Here is a 20,846-nt window from a genome sequence, read left to right as displayed (position 1 = left end):
GTTAGCTAACGTGTATGTATGTATATATGTGTATATATACACATATGTATGTATATATCTATATATATATATATATACATATGTGTATATATGTGTATATATACACATATGTATGTATATATCTATATATATATACATATGTATATATATACATATGTATATATATACACACACACACACATATATATACACATATATATGTACACACATATGTGTGTGTGTGTGTGTGTGTGTGTGTGTGCATGTTAGATAGTCTTTCTGGCTTTCTTCTTGCAAGACACTTTATACTTCCCATCCCCACCTCCCCATAACATTTATTATAATGATTGGTACATTTTTGGCAGTCAGTAAATGCTTGTAGATTGATTGATTGTGAGAGACTGATTAGTTGATATCTATGCTTTCTACCATCTCAGACTTTCTGACATTGTTTCCTTTCCTGAGTAAACTTTTCCTTTTATACCAGAACCACCCCCCATACATCATCGTGTGCTAAAATTTTATCTTTTCAACAGATTCTAGCTCCCTTTTACACTTGTAAGATATTCTCCTTACATCTCCCAATCCCAGTATTCTTTTAAATCCTCTTGTCCTGTTCTTCTTAATGAAATAGGATAACGCCATCCACTTGCCAATTACATGAAGAGCTGGCGGCACTGCCTTGGCATAGTACCCTCAAGTCAAACTGCTTTGGATCACAGTTGTTAGAGGCAGTACATATCCTCCCACCTCCCTGCCCCCAAGCACCACCATGACTATTAAGACCAGCAGGGCACTCTTGGTGATGGTTCCAAAATTCTACTTATGGCAAACTAGAATTAAGACATTTTAGAAGGCGGGGGAAGCTCCTTTTATGAAGAAACCAACTTGGGGAGTGGGAAGGATTTTTGCCCACTGTAGTTTGTTCTTTCTCCTAACCAGCCAATCTTTAGGGCATAGTATTTTTAGCACCTTTTTTTTTTTTTGAAATTGATGTTTTGTGGTGGATATCTTAATATATGCTGGCAACTGCTGTGGCTATATTTTAACTAAATGTTTTATATTTTGTTCTTCTGCCCTGAGGCAATTTTACTCTGAAGGGAATGGTTTTACCAATTAAAAAAAAATAGCATTGGAGGGCCCCCCAAGGTAGAATCCTACCTTAATTCACTTTTTAATATGTCTTCTTGTATGTTTTTTCCCCTCACATGGCTCCATAAATATTTATTGTGCATTTTAAACAGAAAGAAAAAAATTACAGCTCCCCTCACTTACTCTCCTACTAAAGCAGCCCCATTGCACTGAACCACCTATTCAGAGCTTATAGATCCATGCATTCTAAAATCCTTACTAAAGTGATCTACTCAGTATGAAATATTTCATAGCCTGATTATTTTAACACTGTCACACAAACATTAAGGGAAAACAGATCTTTTCTTTTTTAGAAATGTGTGAAACAGGGAGATGAAAGGCACACAAAAACCCAGTCAACCATGTCTTACCCATATAGTACCCATTATATAAGCCAAGGAAAATTGTGAAGCTGAACTGAAATCTATCTGCTGTGTTAAGAAAGGTGCTTCCCAGACCAAAGAGGGAATTTTGTTTTTGGCAGTTAAACATTTCATCTAGCATTTGAGAAAGGTTGGGTCAAATCTAACTATTTGTATTGATACTTTTTTTCTTTCCATTCCTCTGCTAGAATTCTTCCCCCTTGTTTTATTGCCAGGCCTCGTAAATGAAGTTATGCTACATTGGTCACAATTAATTTCAGTGTTGCCTATTAGTCATAAAGAGAGATTTCCTAAATTGACTCAATTTTTTTCCAGTGGTTTTCTGAAAAGATGAGAATGGCACAAAGGAGAGACCAAGCTCAGAGGAAATGGAAATCCATGGCCTAGGGGCAGGTGGGTTCAGAGTTCTTTTAAGCATCCTCCCAGGCTCTGGTCCACCATGGTAAATAATAACCTTAGTCAGTACTATTAACTGAAGACTCTTGTACCTTTCTACCAGATTAACTTAGGCTTGTGCCCCTCTCTCACTGGAGACCACAACTCCATTCATTATGAATGAAAGCACTTCAGTCCAAAAATGCACTTTCCTGTTTAAGTTACCAACTCTATTTTCCCCTCTTAGTGGTAAAAATTTATCTTGGTAATCCTCTAAGTAGTGGGAGAGAAAAAAATGAAAGAAGCTTAGGTGGCTTACATCAGGTCAGCATTTTCCTGGATTTCACTTAAGAGATGCAATATGGCATAATGTATAAAGAATTGACATCTAAAGCAGAAAGATGTGAATTTATGCTTTGCCTTGGACACAAATCGGATCCGTAACCCTGAGCATATCACATGAACTCTCAGCACGCTAGGAAATCTTCCAAGTGCCTAAGATGCAGAGAAGGTGGCAGCCTGCAGTGGGAAAGGGAGTTTCTTTATCTGGGAATTCCCCACCAAGAAAATCTCCCATCCATTCCCTATCCTCCTAGTCCCTAGTTTAAGAAAGAAAAAAAAAAAACAAGACAGTTTAAGGATAAAGTTCTCCTTTCATCTAAATAATGAAGTATCCTCTATTGTTTTAGATGAAATTATTTTTTAGTTGAGAGGCAGTAAATAGCAGGTTAGAATCAATAATATCTGGATTCAAGTCCAACCTTTGATATGGCTGTGTGACTATGGACAAATCACCTAACCTCTCAGTGCTACAGGTCATTCTGTAATTCTTTCAGGTGCATAATAATTGATGATCAGCATTTGCAGAGTCTTCTCCCTATAAGATCCCTACACCAATGAAATCATGGGCCTGAACCCCCGAAAGTGTTTCCATTTATTTCTTTACCTACTCTGGCAAACCGCATTACTGAGATTGACTTTCATGAACTCGGAGTCATTTATGAGAAACAAAGGCTTTCCGTAAAAGCCTTGGTTCATTAAGGACAGATTTGTAAATTGAGTGTTGATAAATTCTAAGTTGTGGGTTGCAAACAGGACAATTTTTAATGAAATAGCAAGTGTAGCTCAAAAGAAATCATTCTTACCTTTGATTTCTCCTTGCTTCTGCCTATTTTTGCACCCTGGAAGCTCTCTACAAAAAGAATGACAGGCGGAATTATGCAGTTATCAAAATAATTGCTACTGAATGACTAAAAATACTGACACTCCCTTTAGTTTCCAAGTCACCTCCCCTGAGTGTAAAGTGTTTTGTTTTGTTTTAGATGGTGGTCTTGGTCTAACATTTGCCAGACACCTATTCTCTTCCCCGTTGAACACTTCAACTTAAAACAAGGAGAATAGTCACTTTTTCACCTAAAATTTCCTGTAACTCTCAATAACAAAATAAGAGCCTTTATTTCTAACTGGGAAAAAGATATTAGAGAAGGAAAAGCACTGAAGCAAGCCAGTGAGGACCTTGGGTTCCATTATTGAGTCAGCCAGTTCAGTTTATGACAACACAGCCCTTGCAAATAAATGAATGTGTGATGCTGCAAGCTCTGGTGGAGGTGTTCCCCCCACCCTCCCTGGATGTTCTCTGCAGATGAGTTTCATATGAAAAATTGTCACTGTTCCTATTACATTCAGCTGCCCAATATTATTCAACTAACTGTTGACAGTCGAGGCCATTCGGCAATTGCTGAGGTTTCCCCAGTTTTATTCACTCATCTCTTTGTTCCAAACTGCATTTTCTCTGTAGTCTTTCCTTTCCCTGCATATACACACACACAGACACATTGCCCCATGTTTCATGGACTCAGCCTTTTCCTTTAATCAGATAGCAACAAGCAACTTCTTTTTGGACTAAAGCGGTTATAAAGCCCATCAGTAAAGGACGGTGGGAAATAGACCCTCTTTCGTCTTCAGTCTGATAGCTTTATCTCTACAATGATGCTACCCTGACAACATAAAGGATCAGTTCTAAATGAAGTCTTAAATTGGTTTTCATGTCTTTCCAAGTGGGCAATCTGGTTGACCCCAAATCCAGGCTCATTGTCAGTGTTCTTCATTTGTTACCAGTCTAGCATTTATCAAGAGCCCATGCATTCTCTTTCAAAACTTCAAAAGAAACCAGATTTCCCTGGTTTAGGTACTCCTACTGAAATTGATTGCAAACTCTTTGTGCCTGAGTAGGTGGTCTCAATGACTGTCTTGTGACCAAAAGCATTCCTTTCCCCTCTGATCCACTGTCTAATGATGAGTTTCTCTGAATTGAGATGGGTTGGTCCTCCAAAGACAGACACACAGTTAGTCAATCATTAACAAAGCATTCACATCTGACTAGATCCACCTAGAGCTTACATTCTGCTGGCCTAGCCTGAAAGAATCCAGGGTCACCCTCAAACTATGATAGGGCATCAGAGGAAGACTTTACTGTATGAATGGCGCAATACCAATAGTCAGCCTCAGTTGGATGTAAAGGAAGTAGGAGGCATTATTACGATGAAACTTAGAGTCAGGTGTTTTTTTTTCTCATTTAATAATATTTAATCTTTTCCAATTACATATAAAGATAGTTTTCAACATTCATTTTTATAAGATTTTGAGTTCCAATTTTTATTCCTTCTGTCCCTTTTCTACCCTTCCCTCCCCTCCCCTTCCCTCTCCCTAAGACGGCAAGCAATCTGCTATAGGTAATATATGTACAATCATGTTAAACATATTTCTACATTAGTCATTTGGTGAAGAATAATCACAATAATAACAATAATAAAGGGAAAAACAACAAGAAAGAAAAAAACAATAACAACAAGAAAGTGAACTTAATATACTTCAATTTGCATTCAGATTTCTTAGTTCTTTCTCTGGATGTGGTTAGCATTTTCCATCACGAGTCTTTTGAGATTGTCTTGGATCATTGTATTGCTGACAAGAGCCAAGTCTATCAGAGTTGAGCATCGCACAATGTTGCTGTTACTGTGTACAATGTTCTCCTGGTTCTGCTCATTTCATTCAGCATCAATTCGTGTAAGTCTTTCTAGATTTTTTTTTTGAAATCTGTCTGTTCATCAATTCTTATAGCACAATAGTATTCCATTACATTTATATACCACAACTTGTTCAGCCATTCCTCAATTGATGGGTATCCCCTCAATTTCCAATTCTTTGCCATCCCAAAAAGATCTGCTATAAGTATTTTTGAATATATGGGTCCTTTTCCTTTTTTTTTTTTTATCTCTTTGGAATACAGACTTAGTTTTCTAGATCAAAGTATGTACAATTTGGTTGCCCTTTGGGCGTAGTTCCAAATTGCTCTCCAAAATCAGTTCACACCACCAAGAGTTCATTAGTGTCCCAATTTTCCCACATCCTTTATAACATTTATTATTTTCCTTTTCTGTCATATTAGCCAATCTGATAGGTTTGAGGCAGTACCTCAGAGTTGTTTTGATTTGAATTTCTCTAACCAATATTGACTTAGATCATTTTTTATGGGATCATAGGTATTTTTAATCTTTTCATCTGAAAACTGCCTGGTCATATCTTTGACCATTTATCAATTAGGGAATGACTTGTATTCTTATAAATTTGACTCAGTTCTCTCTATATTTAGAAATGAGGCCTTTCAAAAACACTGGCTGTAAAAAATGTTTCCCAGATTTCTGCTTTCCTTCTAATCTTGGTTGCATTTGTTTTGTTTGTGCAAAACCTTTTTAATTTAATGTAATCAGAATTATTCATTTTGCATTTCATAATGCTCTCTATCTCTTGTTTGATCATAAATCCTTCCCTTCTGCATAGATCTGATAGTCAAACTATTTCTTGTTCTCCTAATTTGCTTATGGTATCACCCTTTATGTCTAAATCATGTACCCATTTTGACCTTATCTTTGTATATGGTGTGAGATGCTGGTCTATGCCTAGTTTCTGCCATACTGTTTTCCAGTTTTCTCAGAAGTTTTTTGGTCCAATAATGAATTCTTATCCCAGAAGTTGGAATCTTTGGCTTTATCAAATTATAGATTCCTATAATAATTGATTACTGTGTCTTGTGTACCTAAATTTTTAACTGATCCACTGCTCTTTTTCTTAGCTAGTACCAAATAGTCTTTATTGTTGCTGCTTTATAATATAGTTTTAGATGGCTAGGCCACCTTCCTTTACATTTTTTTTTCATTGATTTCCTTGATATTCTTGACGATTTATTCTTCCAGATGAATTTTGTTATTTTTCCTAGCCCTATAAAACAATTTTGGTAGTTTGATTGGTATGGCACTGAATAAGCAAAATAATTTAGGTGAAATTGTCATTTTATTATATTAACTTGGCCTACTCATGAGCAATTGCTATTTTTCAATTATTTAGATATGACTGTATTTGTGTGAAAAGTATTTTGTAATTGTGTTCATATAGTTCCTGGGTTTGTCTTGGCTGGTAGACTCCCAAATATTTTATATTGTCTACAGTTATTTTAAATGAAATTTCTCTTTCTATCTCTTGCTACTGGGCTTGGTTGATAATATATAGAAATGCTAATGATTTGTGTGGGTTTATCTTATATCCCACAATTTTTCTAAAGTTGTTATTATTTCAGGTAGTTTTTTAGTTGATTCTCTAAGAAGTAAATCATCATGTCATCTGCAAAGAGTGATAGTTTGGTTTCCTCACTGACTATTCTAATTCCTTCAATTTCTTTTTCTTCTCATTGATTTAACATAGAACAATTTTGAATAATAGTGGTGATAATGGGCTTCCTTGTTTCACCCTGATCTTATTGGGAAAGCTTCTAGCTTATTCCCATTACATATAATGTTTGCTGATAGTTTTAGATAGATAACATTTACCATTTTAAGGAAAATTCCATTTATTTGCATGCTGTCTAGTGTTTTTAATAGGAATGGATGTTATGTTTTCTCAAAAGCTTTTTCTGCATCTATTGAGATAATCATATGATTTCTGTTAGTTTTATTATTCATATGCTTAATTATGCTGATGGTTTTCCTAATCTTGAACCAGCCCTGCATTCCTGGTATAAATCCTCATGACAAATTGCTATAATCTCTTTGCTAATATTTAAATTTTTTTGCATTGGTATTCATTAGGCAAATTGGTCTATAATTTTCTTTCTCTGTTTTGGCTCTTCCTGTTTTAGCATCAGCACCATATTTTTGTCATAAAGGGAATTTTGCAAGATTCCTTCTTCACCTACTTTTCCAAATGGTTTATATGGTATTGGAATTAATTGTTCTTTATGTTTGGTAGAATTCACTTGTAAATCCATCTGGCCCTGGAGATTTTTTATTAGGGAGTTCATTGATGGCTTGCCCAATTTCTTTTTCTAAAATGGGGTTATTTAAGCATTTTATTTCCTCTTCTGTTGATATGGGCAATTTATATTTTTGTAAATATTCATTTCACTTAGATTGTCAGATTTATTGGCATACAGTTGGGCAAAATAACTCCTAATTATTGCTTCAATTTCTTCTTTTTCTAGATTTTTTTTAGTTGCATGCCCAATTCATTAATCTGTTCTTTATCTTATTCATATAAGCATTTAAAGATAAAAAATTTCCCAAAGAAGTGCTTTGGCTGGATCCCCTAAAATCTGGTATGTTGTCTCATGATTGTCATTTTCTTTGATGAAATTATTGATTGTTTCTATGATTTGTTGCTTTACCCAGTTATTCTTTAGGATTAGATTATTCTGTTTCCAATTAATTTTAATCCATCTTTCCATGACCCTTTATTATAACACGTAATTTTTATTGCACCATGATCTGAAAATAATGCTTATAATACTTTTGCCTTTCTGCACTTGATTGTGAGGTTTTCATGCCCTAAAACATGATGAGTTTTTGTATATGTGCCATATATCACTGAGAAAAAGGTATATTTCTATCTCCATTCAGTTTTTACCCCGTATCTATCACATCTAAGTTTTCTAAAATTCTATTCACCTCCTTAACTTCTTTCTTGTTAATTTATAGTTCAATTTATCTAGTTCCAAGAGGGGAAAGTTGAAGTCCCCCACTAATGTAGTTTTGCTGTCTATTTCTTCCTATAACTCACTTAACATCTCCTCTAAGAATGTGGATGCTATACCACTCGTTGCATATATATTTAGTACTGATATTACTTTATTTTGTATGGTACCTTTTAGCAAGATGCAGTTTCCTTCCTTATCTCTTTTAATTAGATCTTTTTTTTTTCTTTTGCTTTGTCTGGGATCAGGATTGCTACTCCTGCTTTTTTTTTTTTTTTTACTTCAGCTGAAGCATAATACATTCTGCTCAGGCCTTTTATATTTACTCTGTGTATATCTCTGTTCTTCAAATGTGTTTTTTGTAAACATATTGTAGAATTCTGGGTTTTAATCCACTCTGCTGTCTGCTTCCATATCATGGGAGAGTTCATTCCATTCATGCTCAGTTATGATCACTAACTGTGTATGTCCCTCCATCTTTTTGTCCCCTTATTTATACTTTCTCCTTTCACCCTGTCCCTCCTCACCAGTGTTTTGCTTCTGACCACTGCCTCCATCCATTTGCCCTCCCTTCTATCAGCCCTACCTCCCTTTTCTTTCCCTTTTCCCCCCTACTTCTTTATAGGGTAAGATAAATTTCTATACTCAATTGAGCCAAATCCAATGAGAGTTAGGTTCAAACAATGGTCACCTCCTCCCTACTTTCCATCTACTCTGTTAGGTTTTTTACATCTCTTCACATGATGTAATTTACCCTATTCTGCCTTCCCCTTTCCTCTTCTCCCAGTATAATCCTTTTCTTCACCCCCCTTTTTTTTTATATTATCACATGAAAGTCAACTTCTGTCTATGTATACTCCTTCCAACTGCCCTAATAGAGATACAGTTCTCAACAGTTCCAAGTTTCATCTTCTCATGCAGGGATGTAAACAGTTTAACTTTCTTGAATAACATTTTTTCCTGTTTACCTTTTTTTGCTTCTCTTCAGTCTTGTACTTGAAAATTGAATTTTCTTTCCAGCTCCGGCTTTCCTCCACCATCTTGGTTCCACCTCTAGTCAATTCCTTTGCTAATAAAATAATATTCCTCACTGTTGTACTGATCATATCAATTATGACTTTATTGTGAATCATCTGCCATCAAAAGTCAAGTCCAAGTGATGAAAAACATAAGATCAAAGGGCTATTAAGTCAGTAGCTTTGACTACCTTAGCAATCAGTAATTGGGTCCCAACATAGTTGGTTCTATTGACAAGTGTAGACATGGCCTAAAAGTAAAAATCATCTCCTCTGGTGGCCCCAGAGGAGAATGACCTTTCTCCTCTGGGACCTCACATAGAACTTTCCTTGTATGTCTCTTATTATCTTAGGTATTCTGTTGCAGCTATTTGTGTATAGGCTACGTAATAATAATAGCCAATCTCTGTATTACATTTTAAAGTTCGCAAAGTGCTTAAAATATACATTTGAACTTCCTACCAGTACAATAAGTACTACAACTGTGATTATCCCCAATTTACAGATGGGGAAACTGAAGCTCAGAGAAGTTCAATGACTTAACTCTAAAGTGGCAAAGCCACACTTCAGACCTGATCCCAAATACTGGACAACTCTCCACACTACTTTTGTAAAAATAATAGTTATTTATTTGGGACTTTAAGGTTTATAAAGTATCTTTACAAATATTATCTTATTTTATCCTTACAATTATCTTATAAGGTAGATACCGCAGACATTATCATCTCTCATTCTAGACTGTAAATTCCATAGAGACAGACACTGTGTGTCTCCCCCAGCCATCCTACATACAAAGCATGTGCTATGTATAAGACACTGTGCTAAGTGCTGAAAACAAAACAGACCCATCCCTCAAGAATATGCTGTTCTATGGGGGATGAAGTGATATAATACATAAAGCATATACTAATTAATACAAAGATTTTAAGGTGGAAACAGTTCTAACAACTGGGGACATTTTTTTAAAGTCTTAGGTATGAGGTGACTGCTATGCTGTAAAGGAAGCTAGGCATTTTAAGACACGAAGATGGGGAGGGAGCAGGTACCTGTGCAAAGGCAAAGAGGTAGGAGATAGATGGCATCTACAGGGAACACTGAGCAGGCAAGTGGGACGAGAATAAAGAATTCGTGAAGAGGAATACTGTGAAATGAGACCAGAAAGATATGTGAGAGCCACATTGCGGAGGGTCTTAAGATAAAAGGAAAATGTAGAATTAATCTTTTGATTTAGGTAAATGTTTATTTAAACATGGGTATTTACCTATAATCCTGTAAATTAATTATAAATAGTTATGATTTATCTAGGTATTTCAAATTTAACATAAAAACATTCCAAGTGATTATTCTATTAATTCTGTTATTTTAAAATCATTTTAAAAATGTTGTCTAGTTAATTCTCTGCTAGCTAAAAGATAATGCATGGAAACATCACTCACCTGATATTACTGATAAGGTTTCTGTTCTGTGTTGGCCCATATTCCTCCGCCCCCTTTTAATTGATGCCATCACTGGCAATCTAAAATTTCTTACTTCTCTACCTGTGCTTGAACAATCTGAAATGTTCAATGGCTTCTGTGCCTTCTTACAAATGCTCTCTTTCTTGCATATCCCTGCACTGACAGCCATCTGAAATGTTCCCTGTGGTTTGACAGCCCGGCATAGCTTAGAAGAAATCTGTGCTAAGGAAACCAAACTTTAAAAACACACACATAAAAACACTTCTTAGAAGCCAGAAGACTTTTGCTTTTGTTTTTGTTCTATTCCCAAGTGAAAACAATGAACCTCCCGAGTTTGGGGAAGGGGTGCTGCCAATAGTTTAAAAATAATGCTTTCTGTAAAATGAAATAAGTACATCCTTACTGAGCTCTGTAACTATCAGATGGTCTCTGGTCTCTAATCCATTGATTGTTCAGAGGTGGTATCAAACCATTTTTCCATCAAAGAATGTTTAATATTTGACCTCTCTAAGCCAAGGTTAGGTTTATTTTTGGTGGAGGGGCAGGGGAATTCCCAACTTGACAGTAACAACTAAAAGGCTCTATTTCTTTTTCTCCTTTTTAAAGATGAGGCACAGCCTGCCACCGCACCCAGCCCTTCATCAGAAGAAGCTGTTGAAGCCAACAAGGATAAAGGTACAGACACTAACTATTCCATCTAAAAGGCAAACTCCTGAGAGGAGAACATTTGAGCTGTCTGTGCTTGAAGAGTGAAGAGGCAATCCTATCTTAGTTAATTCAAGCTAAACTTCCCACAACCCCACTCCCTCCTCCACTCATAACAAAAGACCTTTATGTTTTTCCGTACCTAGATTCTTCCCCTCCACCCACTGTCCAAATGATGGCATAAAAAAAGGAGAGACTGAATGGTAGAAAGTCTTTTTAGAAAGACAAGGCATCAGATTAAAAGTCTCAAAATGAGTTGGTTCTGCTGAAAACAGAAGGTTTAGAACACACAGGGTACTCCCTTCCCAAATAACTTTTTAGATTTAAAATCACTTTTGGAAACTGGCCAGGAAAAAGATCCTTGCTCAACATGTGCTAAAACAGAGGCAAAAAAAGAGCATGTTTCCATAGGTTCTGGACAATATCACTTATCTCATCACCCAAATATGTATAAAACTGTAAGATCCAGTTGGAGGCAGCATTTAAGAGGGCAATGATAGAATGCTTCTTATAATTGGAAAAGGAGTCTGACTATGCTTATGGGTAGAGGCAAACACAATATCAGAATCTCAGCTAAAAGGGACCTCAGAGACCATCTAATCCAATCTATACCTGAACAATAATAACTGCTTGCAATTATATAGTGCTTATATTGCACTTATAGGTGCAGCTCAGTAGTGCAGTGGATAGAGTGCTGGGTCTGGAGTCAGGTAGACTCACCTTCCTGAGTTCCAATCTAGCCTCAGAATCTTACTAGCTGTGTGACTTTGGGCAAGTCACTTAACCCTGTTGGCCTCAGTTTCCTCATCTGTAAAGTGAGCTGGAGAAGGAAATGGCAAACCACTCCAGATTCTCTACCAAGAAAACCCCAAGTGGGGTCACAAAAAATCAGACACAACTGAAAAATGACAACAATATAGCACTTTTTAATGTTTAATTTAATTTTAATCTGGTTTGTAGAGCATGAAACATATGATCACATTTAATCCTCACATCCACCTTGTGAAGTATGTGCTATTATTGTTCCCCATTTTGCAAATGAGGAAATGAAGGCTAAGATGTAAAGTAACTTGGCCAGGGCCATTCAATCTGAGGGAAGATATGAACTCAGGTCTTCCTGATTCTCAGTTCAACATTCTATCTAACCCACTAAGTCACCCAAAATACTTTTTAACAAGAATCCTATCTACAATATACTCAACAATTGGTCACCTAGCTTTTACTTGAAGACATCCAGTAAGAGACAGCCTCCTAATTCCTGAGGCAGCCCTTTCCACTTGTGGATGGTTCTGATTGTTAAAAAAAAAAAATTATTCTTTATATCAAGTCAAAATATATGATCCATACAAAGAATGTCCTTTTTCATTGGCCCTCGTTCCTACCTGGCAAGTGTTCAAAGCTATTTTTTGAAGTTTTAATAACATCTTTAAAATGTCTCCACTTTCCTGTAGATATTGGCCTATTTCTACAATTGATAACTAGGTGGTATAAAGCACAATGTGTTTAATTTGTAGGCAAGAAGAACAGAGTTCAAACCTTCTTTCATTTTTGAACTACAAGTGCAATAACATGGATAAAGTATTTTGTAAACTAAAGCTCTATAAAAATATCATCTATTTATTTAGCTATTATTTTCTCAGTTTATGCTGCTTGGGTAAAAGTTCTGAGGCTACTTGAGAGTGATACGCAAATATAATTCATTCCAAAATATCACAAATCAACTTTTGTTCTTTTAATGAGTTTACCAAAGAAAAGGACATTTGAAATCTTTGAGAATCTGCTAAATACATGCCTCAAGCCTCTGTTTCAATTTGCTTGGGGAAGTTATAGTAGTCATTTTGCTCAGCTAGATGTAGTGGGGTGTGTGTGTGTGTGTGTGTGTGTGTGTTTAGAGATGAGAGTAAGATGAAGAGATCACCTATCACATACTTACTTTACTAATGAATGCCTTGTCACCCAGCTCTCTGAAAGCCAGCTTTGACATCACAGTCCCAACTGCTAGTGAATGGGGATGCAAACACTGTGCCTACTTATGAACCCTTTAGGGAGATTCTGATAAGAAACTACATATAAACACATCATACAGAGGCAGAAATGGCAACATGATAGAAAAAGACAGAAAGTGTGGTTCATCACAGACAAACTGAACTGGACATTCAGATCATTTCATCACAATAAATAGTTTGAGGTTTTACAAGGCCAATGATAAGAGTAAGAAAAAGACATGCTCCTTCCATTGTCTCAGGCTGAGATTTATTTCTCTGTTGTGTTGCTTGGCTGATCACTATGCTACTATCACATAGTCACACTGATCTTGATGCTTGTAGGAGATCACAGCTTTAATTGTTCAAAATATTCTAGATTCTCTTAGATTTATTTTAGCTGCTAGATCTGTCTCTTCAAAGAAAGCATCTTCAATTACTGGCATCTAAGGTTGTCAATTATTATTAATATGCTTGAATTATTAGTATCTAAGGTTGTCTGCCATCCACTTTGTATCTATCTTGTGTGTGTGTGTGTATAGTTATTTGCATGCTGTCTTCTCCAGAAGAATGTAAACTAAACTCCATGAAGATGAGTATCTGTTTTTGCCTCTACTTAAACCCCTAGAACTTAGGACAGTTCTTGGTGGATAGTAAGCACTTATTTATTCTTGTTGATTGATAACATGATTAATTAGGATGATGAAAGATGAAAATAAGTAGCCATTTATAAAACACTTAATGGATGGTCATTTGAACCAGGCACTATGTCATTTATAACAAACTCAAATGTTCAGACACAGCTTACTTTTAATAGATTGTCCTGACATTCATATAACTCGTTAAGGTTTGCAAAGCATTTCCGTCATCTCGTCTGAGTCTCACAACAATCCTGAGATATAGATGGTGCAAGTATTATTATTCCCATCTTACAGGTGAGGAAACTGAGGCTAAGAAAATTAAGTACTTTGTTCATAGTTGTGCAGTTAGCCAGTATAGAAAGAAGGATTTGTACTCAAGTCTTCCTGACTCCAAGCCATTCTAGTGATTATATAATACTGCTTTTCCATTAAGGCCTATTAATTTAGTTTGGAGGAGGAAAGGTGGAGAGGTTCTGGTGAAAGCTATAAATAAATTCTGCACTGGTATTTGATCCATCTCTCATTTTTATTATAATTTTGTAGACTGTGATTGTTGCCCTTTCATTCTGAAATAACATGTTTATAAGCCCACTGTGTTTACTTGATCGTTAATTCAAAGCTGAGTCCAGCTGTCTAGCACTAGTATAACTGCCATCTTGACTGGCTGATAAAAATAGTGCATTGAATGAAAAAAAAATTGCATCTGCCATTGAAAACAGTAAAAACTGAGGTCAAAGTGGGGTTAACAGCAGTCAGAAATGTTGAGGATTCATTCCAAACATTCTCCGTTATTACCTTTCATATACATCTCTTCTCTGTGACATCTGGGCTATTTATGAGCTCTACAGTACTAAGATCTCGAATAGAAATGTTCATTGCATTCTCTCAGATAAGTGGCAGAATATTTTGGCTGAACCCCAGGCCTTCATGAAGATCTTGACTCTTGCTGTTGTTTTCTGTGTTTGCTCTTGATGTGCCATCTTCTTCTTGAGTGTAAGAGTCATGGAGAGTATAGATGGCTTTTTTTTCCCCCTCCATTGAAATCACCAACATTTTTCCATTCATTCAATCATTTCTGGAGTATGTGGTTTGTTTGTTTGTTTTCCCACAATGATTTTAGTACTAAAATTTCCTCTACTCCCCCTGCACTTTCCTTCCCCCACCCCTACCCTGCCCTGCCTGCCTGCCCAAAGAAAACAGGAAATAGCTTTGCCTATGTCAGAATGAAATGGGATTAGAAAGATGAGCTGACTTGAATGGAGTTATAAGCACAGTTAAAGAGTCACACTTAAGAGGAAGCAAAACAGTTTTCATGTTGTCTGTACCAGAGACATTAAAATATTTCAATGCAACATCTTATGGAAAAGATACTAGCTTCTGGAGCTGATTTTGTTCTTTGAATGCCTGCCCTCAATCTCTCTTTGCTTTCTTATTGACCAGTGTGTCAAAAGGTTAAAATAGTGATAGAAGCATAAGATTTAGAGCTGAAGGGAATTTTAAAAATCATTTAGTTTAGCCCTCACATTTTAAAGATGAAGGCACTAAGGGGGAGAGAGGAAAAGTGACTTTTTGGGCTTTTGATATTGTTACTCTTTCTTCCTGGATATGATCTCCTCCTTAGCATTGCTTGATGCTATTCTCTCCTGGTTCTCCTTTTACCTTTCTGATCACTTTTTAGTTCTCTTTGCTAGAAATGTGACTTTCCAATGTCCCTAAACAGTGGGTGCTCCATCCTGAGTCTACTTCTCTTTCCGTCTTGGTGATCTCCTGGATTTTGTTGTTGTTCAGTTGCTCAGTCATGTCCAACTCTTCATGATTCCAAGGACCATAACATGCCAGGCCCTTCTATCCTTCACTGTCTTTCAAAGTCTGTCATTTATCTTATCTACACAGATCACTCCTACAGCACTAATCTCTTTTGTCTTCCAGTCCCCCACAATGGACATTTCCATGTGATATGCTATTGGCATCTCAAACCTAATATGTTCAAAATAGAAATCATTATGTTCTCCTTTTCAACCTGTCACCCCACCAAGGTTCCTTAGTTCTTTTGAAAGTACCACCAGCTTCCTAGTTATTATTGATTCTTACTAAACATTTATCAGAATAAATTAAATGGACTCCTCTCTTCCTAATCACCCACATCCAGTCAGTTGTCAAGTTTTGTCACTTCTATCTATCTTTCATATGTATCTTTTTCTGCATTCATACAAGCATCACCTTAGTTCAGACCTTCATCACTTTCTACATGGAAAAATCTAGTATTGTTTTCTCCTAATTGGTATCCCCCGCTATCTCTTCCTTTTTCAACCCATCAGTCCTTTGTTCAACTGCCAGAGTGATCTCTCTAAAGTACAGATCAAACCATGCTGTTTCCCTGCTCAAAAACTTTCTTTGACTCCTGATTGCTTCTAGACTATTTAAGCTTATTTTTAAGGACCTCTGGCTCCTACCTTCATCTTCAATCTTATTTGAGACTACTCTTTGTGTGCTCGCTGTATATTCCAAAATGAGCTACTCACTCTCCTCTGAGCCTGACACACCCTCTTTCACCTCCATACATTCAAATCACCTGGGACCTGTACCTGGAATACAATCTCTCATCCCTCTGCCTCACAGAATCCTTATCCTCCATCAAGCCCCAGCTCTGCTGCCACCTCAATCAGTTAATTAAGGAATGCCTCATTTGTGAAGCCTTCCTAATCTGTTCATATGTCAGTGCTTTCTCCTTCCTCAATTTACCTTGTATTAAACTGCTTTGTGTATGTTGTAATCCCATACTGGCCTACCTAGTGGCACTCTTGAGGTATCTTGAGTTTACTATTTGTAGGAAGCAATAGCATAGTATCTTTTTTGCTCTTGCTGGCTAGTTTCTTCCCACATAGGACCATGTGTTCCAAGGTCTCCACAATCATGGTATGTATTTGAGTATCTTATCTTGGGTAACAAAAATGATTAATTATGGTCTTATTAAAAATTTGTTGGGCAGCACTAACATGGAACTTCAGATTTTTTAAATCTATATCAGAAAAGTATCTTCAACTATTAACATTATCAGATAATTCTTTGGGTTCACAGAGAGCTATGGAAGTTAGAGCCAATTATTCATCAATAAACGTGTATTAAGTGCCTGCTATATGTTAGGCAATATGCTAAGAACTGGGGATAAAAGAGAGGAGGAAGGAAAGAAAAAGGAAGAAAGGAAGAGAGAGAGAAGAAGGAAGGAAAGAAAGAAAGAGAGAGAGAGAGAGAAAGAGAGAGAGAAAGAGAGAGAGAGAGAAAGAAAGAGAGAGAGAGAAAGAAAGAAAGAAAGAAAGAAAGAAAGAAAGAAAGAAAGAAAGAAAGAAAGAAAGAGAGAAAGAAAGACAAAGAATGAAAAGAAAGACAATGCACAAAAGGAAGCTGGGAAGGGGATTGGTTTGGGAAAAGAAGAGGCCAACCAGAGAGTATCCTGGAGTAGAAATCATGCAGAGAAGCTGGACTACAGAGTGCGGGGAAAGGAGCAATACATAATAAAGTTGGAAAGGTAAGTTGGTGGTATTTTGTGAAGGGCTTTCAGAGCCAGACAGAAGAGTTTATATTTGACTCTACATGTAGTAGGGAGTCAGAAAAGTTTATTGAGAAAGGAAGTGCATGGTTAGATGTGGTCTTTTATGAAAATCATGTTGGCAGCGGGGTATCAATTGTAGTATCAATTGGAGTGGGGTAAGATCTGAGTCAGGGAGACATCCTGAGGTTGTTGCCTAGTCCAAACAAAAGATAACAAAGGCCTGAACTAAAGTAGTGGCCCTTTGAGTAGAAAGAAGTTGATAGACGCAGGAGGTGATGTGGAGGTGGAAATGATACAATTTGTTAACTGATTAGATATGTGGATTAAAGACAAAGTAAGGAACCAAAATAAATACCAAAGTTGTGAACCTGTGTGACTCAAAGGATGTTAGTACCCTTGACATAAATAGGAAATTTTGGAAGAGGGGTGAGTTTAGGGAAAACACATATCCTATACTTCCTTGAGTGGAAATTGCATCTGATCTATAATTCTATTTGGTTCTATCCAATTTAAATCTCATAAAACTATATTAGTTAAAATAAATATGGTTTTTTCTAAAAAAAAATTTATTAATAAATCAATCCAGACCAGCTGGATAGTAACAAGTTTTTGCTAACAACTGGTAAGGAATGTCGTCAGATTACTTAGATTTCCATTGGCAGATCAAAAGCTGAAACCAAAGTGGATACTTTAACAGGAACAAGATTCATGTTCAGCACCTGTCATAACAGATATCACTTAAACATATGCAGAGTATCCTGAATTTTCTCTGTGTTGGCCATTTAATATGCATCTGCTCAGTAATATTAAAAGAAAAATACTTAATACCAGATGGTATATTGAGTATAGAGGCACTATAGTATAATGAATACATTTTTGGGCTTAGAGTCTAGATGTCCTTAATTTGAATCCTATCTCTGACACCTACTAGTGATATGACTCTGTGCAAAATACTCAACTTCTGTCAATCTCAATTTTCTCATCCATAAAATAGGGATAATAATAATTTTTAACTCCTCTCCCTCACTAGATTGCTTTGAGTTCAATGAGTTAACGTATGTAAAGCACTTTGTAAACCCTAAAACTCTGTGTAGTTTGTCCCAGAAGTCTTAATGAAGTTTTAAGCTATTATTATAATTATATATAATATAATTAATGATTAACATAATAATTATGATTAATATTAAGCTATTGATAGCTTAAAACTGCACTCAGACTTTTGGAATACCCTGTATAAATATTATCTATGTAGTACTCTTATTCTGACAACTACTACTGCTATTTCTCAGGTAGATAGTGTTACTTTGGGAATCATTGGACAAAACAAGTTGCTTCCCCTGCACAATGAAGAGCTTGCTATGGATGATTTCAAAAGGCCTTTCTAGCTCTAAGTCATATGAAATGTATAAGACCTTCCTTTAAAGTCAATTCTGATTTCTGGTTTCAGCTTAATGTGTTTTCTTCTAGAAAAAATTCTTTAAAAGCATTTTAATTTAATTTTTTAATTAAAAAACATGCCATGATTAAAAAAAAAAACTAGTTAACTGCTGCTGGGTACCACTTGACAAAACAAATGTTTACATCTCCTAGTTATCCTCCTTCTTTGCTACAAAATACAGGAGGTGTTACAAAAGGAAAATAAATGCATGAAATCTGTCTGGCTGCTCAGATGAAATCTATCTACCTGGTTTTGACATTGACATCAGACTGTCAAGCCTAGGGTCCAAAGGAACATTGTACCAAAGGGCAAACATACCTCTTTCCCCTCTATAGAACTGCAAAGAATCTGATTTCACTCACACTCACTAAATAATTGATGGATAATGCTCTCATAGGAATGCATTGTCATCAAAATTCTGCGTCAATGAAGCATTTGCAATTTAAATCCATATTTTCTGATTGTGCAATGAAAGGTCTTGTTTCTAATAAAGGAATTTTGGTCATTAGCTGACACATCGGGGGATCTTAATTGGATCCTGGATCAAGGGTGGAAAGGACATGAGCGGCCAACTAGGCCAACTTCTCATCTTATAGTGAAGAATCTGAAGCCAAGAAAGCTTACTTGACTTGTCCAGGATAACACAGGCAGAATTTGAAGACAGGCCTCCTCACACTAAATCCAGTGCTCTTTTCACTGAACCAAGTTATATATGGGACAGAGGGCTCCTGAAATCGTAACCTTGCCTACTCATAAAATGGGTTTTATTAGTAAACCTGATTTAATCTTTCCAAGGGGCTTGGTGCAGTAATGGTCTTTTTTTTTTTAAGGCAATTGGGATTAAGTGATTTGACCAGGGTCACACAGCTAGTAAGTGTCAAGTGTTTGGTCTGAGGCCAGATTTGAACTCAGGTCTTCCTGACTTCAGGGCTGGTGCTCTATCCACTGCACCACCTAGCTGCCCCAGTAATGGTATTAATCTTACCCTCCCTTCCCCCACTGATGCTTCCCTGCTCTAGAGGAGAACAAACCAAGGATTCACCTTTCCTGTGGCTGCTGGAAATGTATTGCTCAGAGCTGCTCAGACAAAGGATCATGCGTGTTATCGTCACTCAACTCCACCACAGATCTACCTGGCAGACACCTCTCCTATCCTCCTTCCTCTTTCCTGCTTAAGAATAAATAGATCCCCCTTTGTTAACCTTAACACAATCTGTTTCTCTGCACTAAGATTTCCAGATTCCGGAATTCAGAGCCCATTCTCATTGTCCCCTTTTCCTTCCATTGTGTCACCACCCCCAGCCTAGGTTTCTCTTCCCTTATCCTTCCATGTTTATGGGGTCAATCTCTATCCACAGATTTGAGGTCCAGGATTTCAGTGTACCTGGGACATGTGAAAGGAATAGAAATAGAAGAGACAAGAAAATTTCTAAATACATTGGATCTATGACTTGGGGCAAGCAGGGGAGAGAGAATGAATACGGGTGATCTCAGTTATAAGCCTTAAGAGAGTTATTTTTTTTTCTAGTGTAAGCCCAGCAGTGAATGAATAAGATATTGAATCTTTTGCTGTATATAATAGTCAAGGGGTGTGTGTGGGTGTGTGTGTGTGTGTGCATGTGTGTATGTATATGTGGGGCAGGAACAATTTTACTTTTTTTGCATCAATAATGCTTAACACAGTGACTAGCACATAGTAGGTACTTAGAAACTGATTACTTGCCTATTTATGTGTATGTGTAATGAGCAGAATTGTAACTAGCTGAAACTATGCCTGAATCAAATTAATTTGGTGACGGGGAAGGGAAGAGGGCTCAGTGGTACAAAGGAGAGTCTCACTATGGTATAGTCATTCCAAAAGGGCACAGCCCATCCTTTAAAATGTCTTGGCTCTCAGTCATACATGGGCAATGCTCCTGAGTATAGTCTGAACCATATTAAAATTTCATTGGGAAATATTTTAACAAAATAAATAAAATGCAATAGAATATAGATAATGTTAATATGTGGCTTTCCAAATCAATATGAAGTCTGTAGGGATCCTTATATATGGTTTAGCCTCTGTTTCTATTTGAATTTAATACCTATTTGATACACTCCAGAGGGCCACAAAATGAAGCTTGAAGATGCACCTTTGAGCACCTGATGGTTACCCTTTGGGGTAACC

The 20,846-nt window shown here is 36.6% G+C and overlaps 1 protein-coding gene across 6 annotated transcripts in view; it reads left to right on the top strand.

Annotated features, from left to right (window-relative positions):
• MACROD2 (mono-ADP ribosylhydrolase 2) overlaps positions 1-20,846 on the top strand; it is a 2,138,630-nt gene that overhangs the window by 1,984,387 nt on the left and 133,397 nt on the right. For all 6 annotated transcript variants that reach the window (XM_078149709.1, XM_078149711.1, XM_078149710.1 and 3 more), the window contains one exon: positions 10,970-11,038. In XM_078149709.1, coding sequence (XP_078005835.1) covers positions 10,970-11,038 — 69 coding nt within the window. The remainder of the gene's footprint in view (positions 1-10,969; positions 11,039-20,846) is intronic.

The sequence above is a fragment of the Phascolarctos cinereus genome, unplaced genomic scaffold (assembly GCF_003287225.1).
Source record: "Phascolarctos cinereus isolate Bilbo 61053 unplaced genomic scaffold, phaCin_HiC Scaffold_2;HRSCAF=192, whole genome shotgun sequence".
Classification (NCBI taxonomy): Eukaryota; Metazoa; Chordata; class Mammalia; order Diprotodontia; family Phascolarctidae; genus Phascolarctos; species Phascolarctos cinereus.
Note: the sequence above shows the minus strand (reverse complement) of the source record. Positions and strands in the feature narration are given on the sequence as shown.